Source organism: Lygodium microphyllum, chromosome 9, assembly GCF_053477565.2.
Source record: "Lygodium microphyllum isolate KBCC chromosome 9, Lygodium_microphyllum_v1.1.10, whole genome shotgun sequence".
Classification (NCBI taxonomy): Eukaryota; Viridiplantae; Streptophyta; class Polypodiopsida; order Schizaeales; family Lygodiaceae; genus Lygodium; species Lygodium microphyllum.
In genome coordinates this window covers 29,102,543-29,119,873 of record NC_141143.1, presented here as the reverse complement: position 1 = coordinate 29,119,873, position 17,331 = coordinate 29,102,543, and the positions used below count along the sequence as shown (strand labels likewise).

At 41.4% G+C, this 17,331-nt stretch overlaps 1 protein-coding gene across 1 annotated transcript in view; it reads right to left on the bottom strand.

The window, feature by feature from the left end:
• Positions 1 to 227: 227 nt before the first annotated feature.
• The window catches only part of LOC148030904 (alkaline/neutral invertase E, chloroplastic-like), a 36,987-nt gene continuing 19,883 nt past the window's right edge, over positions 228 to 17,331 (bottom strand). Inside the window, exons 2-6 of the mRNA XM_087684469.1 lie at positions 8,990 to 9,158; positions 8,586 to 8,797; positions 7,705 to 8,198; positions 1,102 to 1,150; positions 228 to 1,028 (exon numbers count right to left, since the gene is read on the bottom strand). Coding sequence (XP_087540595.1) covers positions 711 to 1,028; positions 1,102 to 1,150; positions 7,705 to 8,198; positions 8,586 to 8,797; positions 8,990 to 9,158 — 1,242 coding nt within the window. The 3' untranslated portion in view covers positions 228 to 710. The remainder of the gene's footprint in view (positions 1,029 to 1,101; positions 1,151 to 7,704; positions 8,199 to 8,585; positions 8,798 to 8,989; positions 9,159 to 17,331) is intronic.

Genomic DNA, 17,331 nt, shown 5'->3' with positions numbered 1-17,331 from the left:
CGTGTCTCTAGTTCTATAGTGACCTATGGACATATAGATGACTCAAATATTTAGTTATTCTAGGAAATATAAGAGATTAAATGCTACTTCTTTGTTAGGATTAATCAAAATCCACAAGAAAGAGCTTAAGTCCACGAAAGAGTAGGTCATCTTTGTATCCGTCAAGACAACATATGTCCCTTTGAAACATGCATCCATTTGTCTCATAAGCCAATAAATAAACCTCTCAAGGAGTCTAGCTCTGACTACTAGCATCCATGTTTTTCATTGCCAGTGATCTTGAATGAAAGTTACCACAAACAAGAAAATTTGAGAACCTACTTATGTCACTACCATAGCAGATACTTAGAAGACTGCTGTGTTGCGAAGAAAATTTGAGAACCTGTTTAGTATACATGTAAATACCCATGGCAGATACTTGAAGCAACTGTACCTTCAAATAGAAGCTCCTCTGTTCAAGGAAGAGAGCGACATTAGCATACTAGAAGATAACATTTTGTAGCCATGGTGAAACCCAACCCTTACGGAAGTAGACACATGGGCCTTTCACTGGCTATGTGTCAGAACAATATCCTCCCATTTCATGTATGCAAGGCATTTCTGCTAGATATTGTACTACCAGCATATATTACATGAAGACTCCAAGGCTTATCTTGCGTATTTTGGATAAGGCAATACAATAACTAGAGTATGACCTTAAATCATACAATCTAGACAATAATGGGGGATGTTGCAGGCCTACGACCTCGTTTTCTCCGAGGATTTGCCTCCAATGGACAGAAATTCACTGGAGGACAATCATCAGAGATTACAATATTTGCTCCTGCAGGATTTTTCAAGAGCATTTTAGAAACAAGGTATCCTGCAATTGACCAAGTTTGGTAAAGCCGAGCCTGCTTCCCAATAAATCTTGCAGTTCTTGTATCATAATACTCTGGCCATCTATCTTTGGATATTCTTTTCTCTGCAGCTTCCACTGCCTGCTGAGCTAGCTCTGGCCTTCCCATCTTTATGCATGCAACAGTGAACTGAAACATGATCACCACTCCATCAATTTCCTTTTTAATCACAGATTTCAAACTTAACCAAATCTACACCCACCTGCCAAAGAAGAGTAGGCCAAGATCCACCATTATGATAAGACCAAGGCCTGTAAAGATGTAGATCATCAGCAAGGGGAATTAGAAGTAAACATGCCATCTTCTAGACTCCTCTCTAACAAGGTAAATAATAAAGAAAAGTAGAATCATTTCCTCTGAGACACTATTTGAAGATGAAAGAATTTAGCAAGAGCCCACTATGTGCCTCCTAATATTTTCATCTCCAATTTTGCTGCAAATTATTTCACTTATGGTAAACAATAACACACAGACAAGGATTTCTCACACAGCCCATATTCACTTGGTTTTGTAAATGTGGTGAAATGTCTCTTTCCATCTGTGTCACACTCTTTAAGTTTGTTTGAAGCCTGCTAGCCTTCATCAAATATCTGTACAAATGCATTATGACATTTGACTATCCCCATGATTAACACCAAAGTTACATCATAAAGTTATTAGAAAGAATTGTATAAACCTTTCGAACGACCTAATACTTTGTTCAATCTCACCATCTGGAACACCTCCCAAACCCTGACCATATTACTGTCAAAAAAACTGCTTTGGAGCACATCAACACCATGCAGATAAGCATGTGCTGCTACCACAAAGCCTTGTGCTTAAACTTCGGAGGACTTGACCACAGCTATAAGTTCATTGTGTCTCCTTGGGAGTGCTTAAAGTGCATGACATTGTAAAGAGATTCATCTCTACAGCTTAAAGTCTTGACCCACCAAAAGCAAAAGCCCACCCTTCTACTTTTGTTTTTGATTCTTAAGAGTTTGCTCCCTCCAACATCATGGAAGAAAAGTAGACTTCAACAACCATTTGAGCCACAACAGCTTAGATTCAGTAATTCTTAACATTTGCATGTTCATCATACAGTAACATTTGTAATAGTTGCAACAGTTCAACTTTCTTTCAGGATAGCCTAATGACCTACATTATATGGTTTTGATGACTTGCAGGTTGCAGCTGGGCTCTGCTGGTGGACACTATACTGGTGGTGTATGGTTCTCACTGAAGATCAAATCTACTTCACTGACTTTTGATAGCGTTTATATTGGTCATGTCTAGTGCACCTATAATTTGCTAATTTATTTTGTAATACTTGTATGAAAGATTATTTGACATCTGTATTGAACTCATTTTATTGTACATAGAGCTAATATTCCTACTAGTACCATGATTTATCTCAGACGGGAAGGATTAAATGCCCCTAAATCTGTTGTGACGATTCCACTTTCCATCTACAGTATGCCTTTTAAGCCCTCATAAGTTTTGAGTGTCCAATGTTTGTTGTCCGCTATACCACATTGGATAGATCTCAATGTTTATGACCTTCTATGAAAAGAATCTCAAGCATAACCTGCCAGAGGTAATGCCATAATGGTCTCGCAGGAGACCAAATCCCTCATGGAAAAGGCAATGGTGGCACCCTTAAATCTTGCAATAGGCATGGTGTTTGTTATACTCCTAAGTCCTCTCTCAACCTCCAGACTAACAATTCACATGCATTTCATGGTAAGTAAGAAACAACCTACAACAGCTACCTTGTCTTGTGAGGGTAAGTGCAAGGCAGTCTTCACGACAACAGTGGAATGTGTATGGCTGCGTAGATTGTCGGCTAATCTACAAATTTCATTGAAGGGTCCTACACCCATTCTTTTTTACAGTCAAAATGCTATTGCAGTAGCACAGAATCTTGCATTTCATGCAAGGAGGAACATTACCCACAAGGCTGTGTTTACTGTTGTTCACCATCCACCAGCCTACGCTTCTTGCCCATGAGGTGTTTCATGCATTTACTGTTATTCACCATCCACTAGCCTGCATTTCCAACCCATTGAGGTCAATGAATACTAAATAGAAAACAATTATGCAATGAAGAATGCTAGCCCCCGAACTCCTATGTCTCAAGGATCGGGGCAAAGTGTATGAGCTAGAGAGTGTGTTGTACCCGAACAGATCCTAAAACGCAACAAAACAGCCTTCCAAGGTGTCCCGTAACAGCAAACGCAGCAATGATGTGCCGGATTAGTGTCAAATGGGCAGCAGACAAGGTAGAATCAGCAAACACAGCCCAAAATGATGACATGGCAACAAGCAAAGGCCCTGATCAGCAAAACCCAGCACTAGGGAGCTCCAATCTGGCCAAGGGGCAGCAAAACAAGACGATGCAACAAGAATGATGACATTTTGGGGCTGGTGGCAGGAGTTTGCTATCACTTGTGACTATATACTCACATGGAATGGGACGTGGGACAAAAAATAGCTACCGTCCCCGCAATCCTCAAGTCCAAAAATGGCCGTCACTTGTGACTATGACAGCAATGCAACCAAAAATGCAAGGTTTTGATGAAGATAAGCAATGAACACAACCTGCAGGTGGTAGACTGCAACCACCTTGACGAGCAACAAGGAGATGAGGGCTTGAAATGGTCTGAATCTATGAGGAATGATTAGCGCATGATGGTAGAACTGTTGGGTATTTCACTCACGCCTCACTTACGGCTACACTTACATCGGAGTGTCGGTGATCAATAGGACACTGGGGCACTTTTTACTCTCAGTAGGAGAGGTTTTTTCCCCCAGACTTATGGTATTATTTTGTATGTGCTTATGATACACACTTACGGGCACTTACCGTGTTCGGGTGTGAACACCCTCCTACAACCCTAAGGTTTAAGGGTTCTACCTTGTACTTTCAGTTTACACTCTTTCAATCTATTGCATTGGGTGTCACGCTTCACTCTCTACTATCTACTGTTTTCTGTGCTGAGCTTCAATCCTACCTCCACTCTCACATTTGGTATCAGAGCATTGGCTCTGCTCAGCTCAGGTCTTGCCCAGCTCCGCTCAGCCTCCAGGAGCTTCTTGCTCAGTCCACCTCCTGCCCATTCCCTACTTGGTGTGGCTCCAGTGCTGCTAGTCTCCAGTAGCTCCTCGCCTAGCGCCACTGCCCTACGCCACCAGACTGCAGCTCGCCAATCCGCCAGGGAGCTCCTCGCCCCTGTAGCTTCCTACCCTGAGACCAGCACCTGCCTAGAGCAGTGCACGCCCCCTATGCTGCACCACCTGCCTGCAACGCCTCCTGTCCGCAGTGGCACTACGTCTACTGTTGTGCCACGTCAAACACATGTCCGCCGTGTGCCACGTCAACGACAGCCCGTCGGACTTCAAGTATTTGTTAAAATTTTTATTTATCCTTTCATTCCAGATAAAGTCCTGGAAGAGGGGATTCCTACGCAGCAGGCACAGCATTCAGTAACGTGTCTAGGACACATTGAATGCAAATTTCTGGCCAAATTTATCAGACATTTTGGGGCTTTTATGTTTTTGAGGACATTGGCATATGAACTGCAGCTACAATCACAGAAAGACTGTTTTGAACACATTTGAAGCAAGAAATTTTGGGGATTTTGCTGGTACACTGTTGCTAAACATTGATTGCACGTTGGACTGCGTGCATAACAGACAGTTTTGACAAAGTGCACCTCTGTACACTAATTGCAAAAAGTTATTTCCTGCAATTTTTGAAAATTTTCAGATTTCCAGTGAAGTTCTGCTTCGACATTGCTCTTTTGCATTTTCGGTAATTGACAAATCATGGCAAATCAGGGAGGAGATGTTTTTACCTATGTATCCAAGGAGGACCGATTGGATGGAAATAACTATTCACTTTGGTCCTTTATGATGAAGAATGTACTTGTGGCCAAAAATCTTTGGGATTATGTCAGTGGAGAAAAAGCTCGATCTGGAGTTGTGGCTCCAGCTACTCCTCCTCCAGTAGGACATGCACCATGGGCACCTAAGCCTGTTCCACTTCAGCCACCTCCCCAAAGAATAGCAGCGCAAAAAGCATGGGATACACAGGATGCACAGGCTTTGTCGCTGATTGCATTGGCAGTTCAGCGATCAATCATCCCCCACATTCGTTCAGCAACTTCTTCACGAGGAGTTTGGCTAACTTTGGAGCAGATGTTTGCAAGCAAGAATGAGTCTCACATCTCTTTCCTAAAGAAAGAGCTAGAGACATTGAAAATGGATGAAGGTGATTCTATTCAGGATCACTTGAACAAAATTCAAGACTTGCGAGAGCAACTCATGAATGTTGATGAGTACTATTCGGATGCACACATGATATCCACCACCATTACCTCCTTCTTACTTGGCTTTTCATACGGCCTTAAATCTCGCAATGAGGATTTCCGCGCAGCCAATTACTTTTCTTCAGTTAGTCAATTTGCTTCTAGAGGAGAAGCAAACACGAAGGAATAGTGGTGTGGATGCTATAGCCTCTGAGCAGGCTTTTATGGCTACACAGAAGAGCAAAGGCAGCCAAGTGAAGAATGCTCCGCAGAGTTTTGAAACTTTTGGCACATCCCAGGAAAACAAAAAACAAGGAGGCACGCAAGCCAAAAAGGATAAATGCCATTACTGCAAGAAGTCAGGCCACTACATTATTGAGTGTAGAAAGCGCATTGCTAAAGAGAAGAAAAAGGAATCAGAAATGTCTGTTTCTGATGCTCCTTCCACTGCTACTTAATCCACGTCCTTTGTTGCAGACAGGGACTTGTTTTTACACATGCAGTTATGACACCTCTTGGGCAAATTGATCATTCAGCTCTACTAAGGATGCATGCACTTGGTTTTTTTACAGTGGTGTTTCTAGGCATATTACATCTCGCAGAGATTTATTTGTATTTGTTTATGCAGCTCCAATTCGCAAGTCTGTATAGTGTACCAACAATGCATCATACCCTGTTAGAGATATTGGGGAGATTGTGCTCAGCCTTTGATGGCTCTCTTCTCTGCCTACAGGATGCTTTATTTGTGCCAAGCATAAAGAAGAATTTGCTTTCTATATCTTCTTTGGCACGTTATGGATTGCAGGTCACATTTGATGATGACCGATGCATGGTGAGAGACAAAAAACACATGACTTTGGTCTTGGCAGGCACTTTATGTCATGGGTTATACAAGTTGGATGCTCTTTCAGTTGATCAGTCACCATACTTGGCATCCACTCTTACTCCTGCTATGCTACAAGCAGAGTTATGGCATGCTAGGATAGGACATGTGAACTTTGGCAGCTTGATGCTCTTACAACGTATGCAGATGCTAGATGGATTACCTCTACTGGAGAGACCTCCTGAGCACTTGTGTGAATGATGTATTTTGAAAAAAATGCATCACTTTTCGTTTCCCCGTGATGTTGCGTTTAGAGCAACAGCCAGGCTGCAGTTAGTGCATTCAGATGTATGTGGGCCTATGCAGATGAAGTCATTGGGAGGATGTTACTATTTTGTGACTTTTATTGATGACTTTACTCGATTTTGTTGGGTCTACTCTTTGGTCAAAACGTCAAAAATGTATGATGCATTCTTGGCTTTTATTGCACTTGTTGAAAACCAATCTGGTTGTAAAATTAAGACACTGTTCGGGTCGAGGGGGGAAATACATGTCATCTATGCTGAATTCTTTTTTGAAGCAAAAGGGCATTGTCCATCAATACACTACTACTTATACTCCACAGCAGAATGGGGTTGCGGAGAGAAAGAATCGATCACTCATAGAGATGGCCAGATGTATACTGAAGGCAAAGAGCTTGCCTCATAGTTTCTGGATGGAAGCCGTCATGTGTGCTTGCCATGTTTTGAACAGATGCCCCACCAAAGCATTGAAGAAAATTACACCTTTTGAGGCTTGGAATAGCCGAAAACCTTCTGTTGGACAATTTCATACCTTTGGGTGCCTTGCATATGCACATATTCCAAAGGTACTCAGGAAAAAGTTGGATAACAAGGCTGTCAAATGCATTTTTATGGGATATAACAGTGAGAACAAAGGCTACATACTCTATGATCCTCTTTCTAAAAAGGTGTTTGTCATTAGGGATGTACTATTTGATGAAAAATCAGAATTGTCCCTGGCTAGTTTAGATACATATCAGGCTGCCCGTGATGTATTTGAAGGGCTGTTGCCCATTACATTTGGTGATTCAATTGGAGTTTCAGCAAGTGAACTCAATGTTCAGCCAACTACTCCTTTGGAAAATGCAGAAAATCAGCCATTGGCTGATCTGAATATTCAGCAAAGTGCTGAAACTTAAATTCAGCAAGAGCTTATGCACAGTCAAGAGGCAAGACAAATGCCTAGATGGTATTTACAGACTATGAAAGATAGTCATTTGGATGCACCCATGGCTGGTCGTACTAGAAGGCAAGCTCGTATGCATGATACTGCACATACCATGGAGTTCGTTATGCAAATACTACACACGCCATGAGATGGATACTAGAGGTTCACGCAATCTTGTGATGCCATATTTTAGTCCTTGAGAGAAGATTATATCAGATCCTTTCACTCATCACTGGTTACATTGCTTCATAGCTTTAGTTTTCATTTCAGTTCATATTCCCATCATAGTTTATAGTATATACAGTTTTATAATACCCTTTAGATATGATTCTGTGAATTATTTTAAACTTTTGTAGACCTTTCTTTCTTTCTTTCTACACATATGCAGGTGTGTGTGCACATGTGCATGAGGATGTGCACACATTTTATGATAAGAAATACACAGATTTAGAGAGAGACTGACGTGTTCTTTGGATCTCTGCCTGTAATAATGGACCAGTCTTCATTTTCAAGTGCTGGAAAACAAATCTTAAAAGGCATATTTCCAACCAAGTCATCCCATCTTGCTTCAATAAGATCCAATATAGCTCCTGCCTGCTCTTGAGTGGCTAAGGAACTCACAATTGCCCATAGGTTCCCTAATGAGAAGAACCGAAAATCCATGTGTGCTGGTTGCAAATTTCCTATCAAGTAGCCACCTTGATCAGGCATCCAATCCACAAGCCAAGGAGATATCTGATCAGGATATATGTTGAACTTGTTGATGGCATCAAATGAGTACTCTTCTGTCTTGTATCTGTAGATTTCATTCAATTTCCTCAAGTCAACCCAGTAGTATTCTCTAATGTGGAATGATAATGCCAATAAACGTAGGTCTATCTCCCTTATCAAATCTGAACTTGAGTCCTCCCGTTGAAGGATCTCTCTCCCACAAAGAAGGGCTGAATAAAATAGTGCCTACGAAGTTGTACAAACCATGTTACATGACTTTAGCATATCAATAGATCCAAAAAGCCAAAGGATCCTGCCTAATAGAACATAACAATTCAAAACCGACACAAAACACTTGTCATCTTTCACACATGATATTGGCAAGCAAGCATTCTGCATGTAGCACTTATAATCATCTTAGTCGTGCATGAAAATGTTCAAACTTCATCATAATCAAAAGCACATCCTGAGCAATTTTCTCAGTTCACATAATGTCTTTGACAAATTAACCATGCCGTTCAGCACATACTATGTTTTCCCATGAAATTTATGACTCTTTTGACCAGATACTAATATGTAAAAGCTCCATGTTTGGAAAAATCCTGAACTTCGAATCTAGATGATCACTTATACCTGTATTTCTAAAGGATGGCCATGTATGCCCATCCTGCGATCTATCATACATGATCCATCTGTGACTAATAAGGTTGGAAACATATCAAACTCATCGGTAAGACAAAGTTTGAGTATCATCTTGATTCCCGTTTGCACATCCACTCTTTCTTGAAAAGAAAAGTCCCCAGTGCTCAAGCCATATGCTCTTAATAGAATGATCCACCACAAGCCTGCCACAATGATATGAACTTGAATGTCACGAGCTATCTTTTCTTCCAGAAAATGGCACAATAGCCACAATGCATTCTTTGAAGGGAGGAGAATATAAGGTCAAATGTATGAAGGATGAACAGACCTTCCTCCACAGAATAGTTACCAATTCGTTAAAATGACTCTACTAAGCATTCAATCAGCAGAATCACCTGAGTCAACCGGAGCAACTCGACCAATTGCTGATTCTCCAAAATCAGGATCCAATATCTCTTCAGAACTGTTTGTGTCACTGTCTTCAACAGGAACAATACGCACTTTGAAGCTAGCAGGCATTAATCCCTGTCCAGGATCATAACAGTCTACTGTTTTCTCCCAACTCTGCATCCAAAAATGAAGCGCATGTCTGTGTTTCAACAGATTCATAAAATTCATGTCATTGCAAAAATAAACAAAATGCAACGTTACAGCATGATGCACTCAGGTGAGCATCTAGGAAATAGCCAAGCATAATAGCAGGATCATAATGGTGACTAAATAACAAGGCAGATAATGTGATTGGCTTCACTGAGAGTTTGACAATATACAAAGCACACAGATTCTGTTATTCTTAAGGATTTCACATTAGCGTTCAAAATGTTTTGGCCTAGACCACAAGTGCAAATTTTGTTTCAATTTTTGTCTCTCTCATCTAAGCTCTGCATTTTACATGGTGTTGGTGTTTTTATCAATTTGTTTTTTTACAAGTAACAAACTGTAAGGTGCCTACTATTAGAGAGTACAATGGGAGTCTAAACAGAAAACCAAAAGATGTTAGTAGCTGGCTGCCCTGAATGGTGGGAAGTAGAAATGCAAAGAATCACCTTGGTCCCAGCTTCTGTTTTGTATGAGGTTTGAGAATCTAATAGGCATGGGACTACTGCTGCAGTTGTCTGCTCAACAACTCCAGAGCTGTGATTCGTGAACCATTTTGGCTAGATGTCTAAAGTGCCTACATTCAGTGTTGGATCTTGTGTCTTTAGAATATCGTTGCCTCCACTTAGAAAGTGCAAGTCCCAAGTTTCAAAATTCAAAAAAATCAGTCTAAGCGAAGTAACATATGCTTAAAGACATAAGACTTGAGGTCAATCTAATCAAGACTCAGTCTCTCACATGTGTCTCATGAAAAAACCATGTGGGAAGACCATCAGGTTCATTAATAGTCTTCATTCCACTATGTGAGAATACACTAGGTTTTGCAAAGAAAACAGTGTGTACAAAAAACCACACAACTCAGACTAACATCCAAACTTTGACATGGAATGAGGAAGAAGAAATAAATGAACTGAATGAATGAACCAAGAATGTGAGCTATGATACAATGGGTCTTCAAGGAGCATAGGGCTGTCCAGCAGCCACTTTCTCTTGAGGGAGTGGGCTGAGGGATGCTGCAGGAGTGGGTCCTGCTCTGATGAATCCCACAGTGAGCAACTAGCCAAAAACCCGAAGTTGGATGAAGAAGATGATGTCAATCAGGTGCAGGCAAGATGGGATAACCAAAATGCAGCTGCTTCAGGTTTGTTGGAGCTGGTACAAGCTGCAAATGATGGTGATGAAAGCTGACACAGATCCTGAACCACAAAACACAGTAAAAGCCAGAGTCATAATAACTCTTGGGGCTGACCCATAGGTGGCAGCAACAGTAAAACTGCAAGAATGCAACAGCATGATGTCGTCTAGACCAGTAATAAATCACTAGGAGCCTCACAAGAAAATGCAGCTCCGCTATCAAACTCAAATAAACAGCAGCCGTAAAACTGCAAAAATGCAACAGCATGATGTCGTCTAGACCAGTAATGAATCAGTAGAAGCCTCACAAAAAAACGCAGCTCCGCTATCAAACTCAAATAAACAGCTTCACTGATAGCATTGTATAAGGCCTTGTACTCAGCCTTAGCAGAAGATGTAGCCACAATCTCTTGATTTCCAACTACACTGAGAAATGGGAGCCCAAGGAGAACATGTAGCCACCATGTGTCCACATCTTCAGCTGAATCAGAATCAGTATAGCCCTGTAAGGTTAGTCTGGAACTGAAAGACAGGCCATAGGAATAAGAGTAATGTACTCAATACATGGATACACAAGTTTCAATGAACACTTTGGTGCATTGAAATATTGGCTAAGGATGGAGGTAGGATAGGAGATATCTGGACAAGTACATACTAACCAAGGCAATTTCCCACTACTTGACTGTAGCTATGCTCGTCACTTGGAGGTGGGTCCATGTCCTTAGTTACTTCTATGGTCAGATCCAGTGGAGTAGCAGTTGGCTGACAACCTTGTGGGAAAATTTGATCCACTAACTGAAGGGCATATTTTTTATCGGAAACAAAAATGCCTTCAAGTGTTGTACAACCTCCATGACAAAAAGTAAGAGAGCAGTCTGAGATTGGCCATCTCCAATATGGAGGTCAATTGTGCCTTGATAGATTCAATAGATGAGGTGTCTGAACATGTGATCAAAAGATCATCGACATACAACAACACACAGCATACCCCCTCCAAAGTGTGATGGATGTAAAGGTTAGGGTCAAAAGGAGTAGAGCAGAACCCATGTTGCCCAAGGAGTTCATCTAGTGGAACCAGCAATAGGGTGCTTGTTGCACTTGAGTGCTGACCAGAATGCGAGCTCGGAGTAAGTAGAGATAGAGCAGAGATTGAGCAAAGAGCTTAGAGAATCATGTTAGAGTGTACTAGTGTGTTGCACAGTACACAAAGTATAAAAATGTATTTATACGTTAGGGTACAAGTAAAGAGTGTGTTCACACCCATAAGTTTATACATGCAGGAGTTTACACCCGAAGGGGCTTTACACCCAACAACCTCCCACTTAAAGGCCCAAAGTGGTGCCGGTAAACTATCCAAATCCCACTAGTCAAATGCAATGCTCATGCTGAGCCTTTGCAAAACTTTTAGTGAGAACATCTGCAAGGTTATCTTGGGTTTTGACCTTAGTCAATGTGACAAGGCTATCATCCAAGACCTGTTTTTGACCTTAGTCAGTGTGGCAAGGCCATCATCCAAGACTTGTCGAATGAAATGATACAGAACGTCTATGTGTTTGGTACAAGCATGAAACATGGCATTTTTAGCCAGACATACTGCACTCTGACTATCACAACCAAGCACTGGAGCACGGGAAGAAAGACTAAAATCCTTGACCGAACGGCCAAGCCAAATAGCTTCCTTAGAAGCTTCTATGGCTGAAATATATTCAGCCTCTGTAGTACTCGGTGCTACAATTTTCTGCAACCTTGAACACCAAGAAATAGCTCCACCAGCCAAAGTAACTACATACCCACTAGTAGACTTTCTAGTGTCAAGATCTCCTACCATGTCCGAATCACAAAATCCTTGCAGCTCTAGTGTACCCTTTCCATAGCGTATACATTTATCTTGTGTACCTTTTAAGTATCTAAAGATACATTTCACTGCTTCCCAATGTGGTTTGCCAAGGTTAGACATGAATCTACTAACAACTCCCACTGCATGGGCAATGTCTGAACGAGTCGCAACCATGGGATACATCAAAAAACCACAAGTTAATGCATAAAGTATGCCTTTCATCCCAGTAGTAGCTACATCATCTTTTGGGCAATTAGCTTTGCTAACCTTTGTATATGGTGGTAAAGGCACACCAAGAGGCTTAGCATCAACCATATGAAACCTGTCAAGTACTTTGCTATTGTACTTGTCCTGTGAGAGAAACAACAAGTGCTGCCCTCTATCTCTTTTGATACGCATGCCCAAAATGTGTTCAGCTGCCCCCAAATCTTTCATTAAGAAGGCTGAACCCATCTGCTTTTAAGAGCATTCAAAGTACTCTTATGCTTTCCTGCAATCAACATGTCATCCACATATAAGACCAGCACAATAAGACTTCCATCATCAGCCTTTTTAGTATATAAGCAATGATCTACGTGACTACGTTTAAAACCATGGCTGAGCATGAAGGTATCAAACTTTTTATACCACTGTCTAGGGGCTTGTTTCAGCCCATATAAGTTGCGTTTCAACTTACAAACCAAACGCTCTTTGCCTAGAATTTCAAAACCTTCGGGTTGTTTCATGTACAGCTCTTCATCCAAGTCACCATGAAGAAAAGCAATCTTCACATCCATCTGATCCAACTCTAAATCCAAGAATGCAATGAGAGCAAACAAAACATGAAGCATAGTCATCTTCACCACTGGTGAAAAGACCTCCTGGAAGTCTATGCCTTCCTTCTATGTATAGCCCTTAGCAACTAACCATGCCTTGTACTTGGGCTTCCCATCAATACATTTCACCTCGTAAACCCATTTATTAGGGATAGTTTTCCTATCCTTGGGCAAACATACAAGCTCCCATGTGTTATTTGCATACAGAGACTTCATCTCTTCTTGCATAGTAAGCTCCCACTTTCTCTTGTTTTCACATGACTGTGCCTCTCTAAATATCAAAGGCTCACCCTCATTAGTCAACAAAATGCAGTCCAAAGATGGCTGAAACCTTTGTGGCTGCCTTTTGACACGTGTAGACCTTCTTACCCAATGATCTGTATTGTTAGGCACTGGGCCTACATCCTCAGGTATGTGCACACCATCACCTGGTGGTTCCTTCTTGCTGTCCTATTCCAACCTGTGCATCTATTTGCTGTCCGTTATCTTCTGGCCGTAGCACAATAGGTTGCTGCTCATTTTCAGCATCAAAAGGAATAAAATCTTCAGCTAATGGCTGCTGAATGGCTAGCTGTTCATGCTAAAATTTAACCCTTTTTTCGTGAAGGTCACCGTGTGTAGCATTTTTCAGCAACTTTGCCTCATTAAATACTACATCTTGGTTGCGTACTATCTTCCTACCCTAAGAAAGCCAAACTCTATAGCCCATCCCCCCCTCATCTCCATATCCCATGAAGATGCCCTTGATGGATTTCATATCTAGTTTGGTCCTCTGATTTACATGTACATGCACAAAGGCATCACAACCAAAGACACGCAAATGGTCATATGAAGCAGATTTGCCAAACCAAACCTCTTCAAGAATGCCATTTTCCAATGCACGATTAGAAGAGCAATTGCATACATGAACTGTAGTTTTAAGAGCCTCTCCCCAGAACTGATGTGGGAGATTAGCTGTGGATAGCATGCATCTAACTCTCTCACAAAGTGTGCGATTAAGTCTTTCAACCACGCCATTTGATGCAGGATTATAAGGGGTTGTTAACTCCCTCTTAATACCATGCATCTCACAAGACTTTTTGAACTCATTAGAGACATACTCACCCCCATTATCCATTCTTATAGCTTTCAACTTAAGCCCTTTCTGTGTGGTAACAAAATCATGAAACCTTTTAAAAGCATTCAACACTTTTTTTTTTCTCTCTAACCCATACACCCATGACTTTCTACTGAAATCATCAATAAAAGTAACAAGTACTGTGCACCCCCATATGAATTAACAGGCATAGTGCACACATCTAAGTATACTAAATCAAGAGTATTGGACTTCTTAACGACACCAGAGTAATAAGGAGACTTCACACGTTTTCCATATATGCAATCATTATAGAATTCGAGACCAGAGCCTTTTCCATCAAATCTCCCTAAAGAGGAGAGAACCTGAAGGCCTTTCTAGCTCATATGGCCAAGTTTTTGTGCCAAAGTTCCATCTGTGAGTGGACTTCAACCATAGCCAAGAACTTGCCAGGTAATGCTTTACAATGCAGATAATACAAAGTCCCCCTTTTGCTGCCTTTAACAATCAGTATAGAGCCTTTGTGGACCTTCCAAGATCCACCACCAAAGGTAGTAAAATACCCTCTTGCATCAAGCTGCCCAACTGACAGTAGACTTTTCTTTATGCCAGGTACATATCTGGCATCATGCAAAATCAGCTCTTAGCCATTTTCAAGAGCCAAGTAAATGGTACCTACACCTTCTATCTCACATGCATAGTTGTTGCCCAAGTAAACCTTGCCTAGGCAACCTGCAGTGTATTCAAAAATGACTCCAAAGAGGGAGTAACATGAAAAGAGACACCGTTGTCCACTATCCATGATTGTGACAATCCATCATGAACTAAAAGTAAGGCATCAATTACCTTCTTTTTGGTGATGTGCATATCACCTGCTACTGCCGTAATATCTGCATTATTACATGAGGCTATAACAAGTATCTCTTCAGTGTCAGGAAGCTCTTCAATGACCACACTTGACACAACCTTTGCCTTTGCTACTTCTTTTGAGGAAGAGCTGTCATCATCTTTCTTATCATCCTTCTTTTTCTTACCTTGTTGTTCCTTTCTTTCTTGCTCTTTCTTGAAGTACCGGCAATCGGGCTTTTTATGCCCTTTACGCCCACACTGATAGCAAGTAACATCTTGTTGTTTGCCCTTACTTTTACTCCTACTTTTGCCTTTATTTGCTGCATTACCCCTTTTTTTTAACTTGCCTCTAAGGTGATATGCTGAGCCATTGCTTTCACCATTGGATTTTCTTCTGATCTCCTCATTGAGAATAGAGCCCTTAACACCATCAAAGATTGAAGCAAGGTTGTTGCTAAGTGAAACAACCAAAGACTTCCAGCTATCAAGCAAAGTCATCAACAAGAAAATAGCCTTTAATTTATCATCGAAGGCCGGCAAACCAGAGTCCTGTAACTGACTCAAAATCCCTGTGAAAGTACTCAAATGCTCAGCTACTAGCTTAGATTCATCCAACCCTATGTTCACAAGCTTGCGCATAAGATGCACTTGATTCACTGGAGTTGTGTTTTCATAAGTGTCCTCTTAACTTTTTCCATATAGCATAACCCATATCAAGACGCTTAATGTCTGTAAGTACATCATCAGACACGGCCATCTTAATGTATGCAATGGCCTTCTTGTTGAGTCTAGCCCAATCCACATCTGTCATAGTTGCAGGCTTAGTTTCCAAGAGAGCATCTTCACAGTCCTTAAGAAACAAAATGCCCTACATCCTGTCCTTCCACAAATCAAAGCCAATGCCATCAAACCTCTTGATTTCAAAGAGGGATTTAGTGTCACTACTGCTAGAAGCATTTACAGCCATTTTTCAGCAATGCACCAAAAATCAATACCGCAATTTATGACAACAAACAGTGAGCTGAATATTCAGCTAATTTCAGCCCAGATTTTCAGAAAATGAGTGCAAGGTTTAGTCCAAGTACATGTACAGCAGTAGGACTGATGACTTTCAGCAGTATAACTGAAATTTCAGCACATACTCAAAGCATACATCACTGCCAGGTGACTCCCACTTCAGCAATATCACCAAAAGTACATCTGCAATAATCCCAGATCTGCAAATGATCACTAAGACTACTGCAAAATGACTGTTCAGCAATACATCAGCTCAATGGAAGCTGCCCAACATATGTACTGCATACATTTGTAACCAAATACTTCTGATACACAAAAGAAACCAAGATTCTCTGCAATATGCTCTGCAATTTCTTCAATGTTTCATAAGTGGGAATGAATCTCGCTACTTACAACACCAAGATTGCATCAACTGTGTTTCCAATGTACATTTCAGACGTCATTTTTACCAAAATTCTAAAATTTCAGCAAAACCCCCAAAATTTTATTGACAAATCTGAACCGATTGCATCAGTACATCATCTCGAGCATCAAGTACGGGCAAATGTTGCAGAAATTTCACGAGTTCTGCAAAAGCCCCAAATTTTGGGGTCCAGGAGTGCACAAATTTCCAAGAAATCGACTCAGTCAAGCAAAAATTTCACTTGCATCTGAAAATTCCCAAAATTTCCGAGGCTCATGCACTCAATGTGTTGGGCACCAAATCACGAATCACTAAAATATGTGTTGGGCACCAAATCTGGGAAAAGCCCCAAAATTTATGGAGCAAATTGGCACAAATTTGAGCTCTGTGCTTGCTTGCATGAACACCCGCATGAGGGGAAATAAATCAAACTGAAATTTTCTGATTTAAAAAAAAGAATTGGGCCGTTGACCTACCCGCGGTCCGTGCAGGCACGTCGTGTGACAGCATATCACTTGTGCAGTCCCCCCGTTGCCCATCACTCAGCAATCCTATCGCCTGGCCAGTTACGCGTGGCACCCGTTACGCTGGTCCCCGTCGATTGCCTGCCTCACGTCTGTCTACTCTCGCCCGCACTGGTTGTCGGCCTAGTCCCACGTGCTTGTCCTGTCGTGCAAACTCCGATTGACCTGCAATCGTGTCACCTCCTCTTCGACAGCCCGCAAGATTGTTATGCATGCAGCAAGCGTTACCTCAATTGTTGACTATTGATCCCAATGATGAAGAGAGAGCATTGTTTGCAATGGCTACCGCCTTGCACCGTCAACTCTGATAACAGCTTGTTGCACTTGAGTGCTGACCAGAATGAGAGCTCGGAGTGAGTAGAGATAGAGCAGAGATTGAGCAGAGAGCTTAGAGAATCGTGTTAGTGTGAACCAGTGTATTGCACGGTACACAAAGAATAAAAATGTATTTATATGTTAGGGTACAAGTAAAGGGTGTGTTCACAC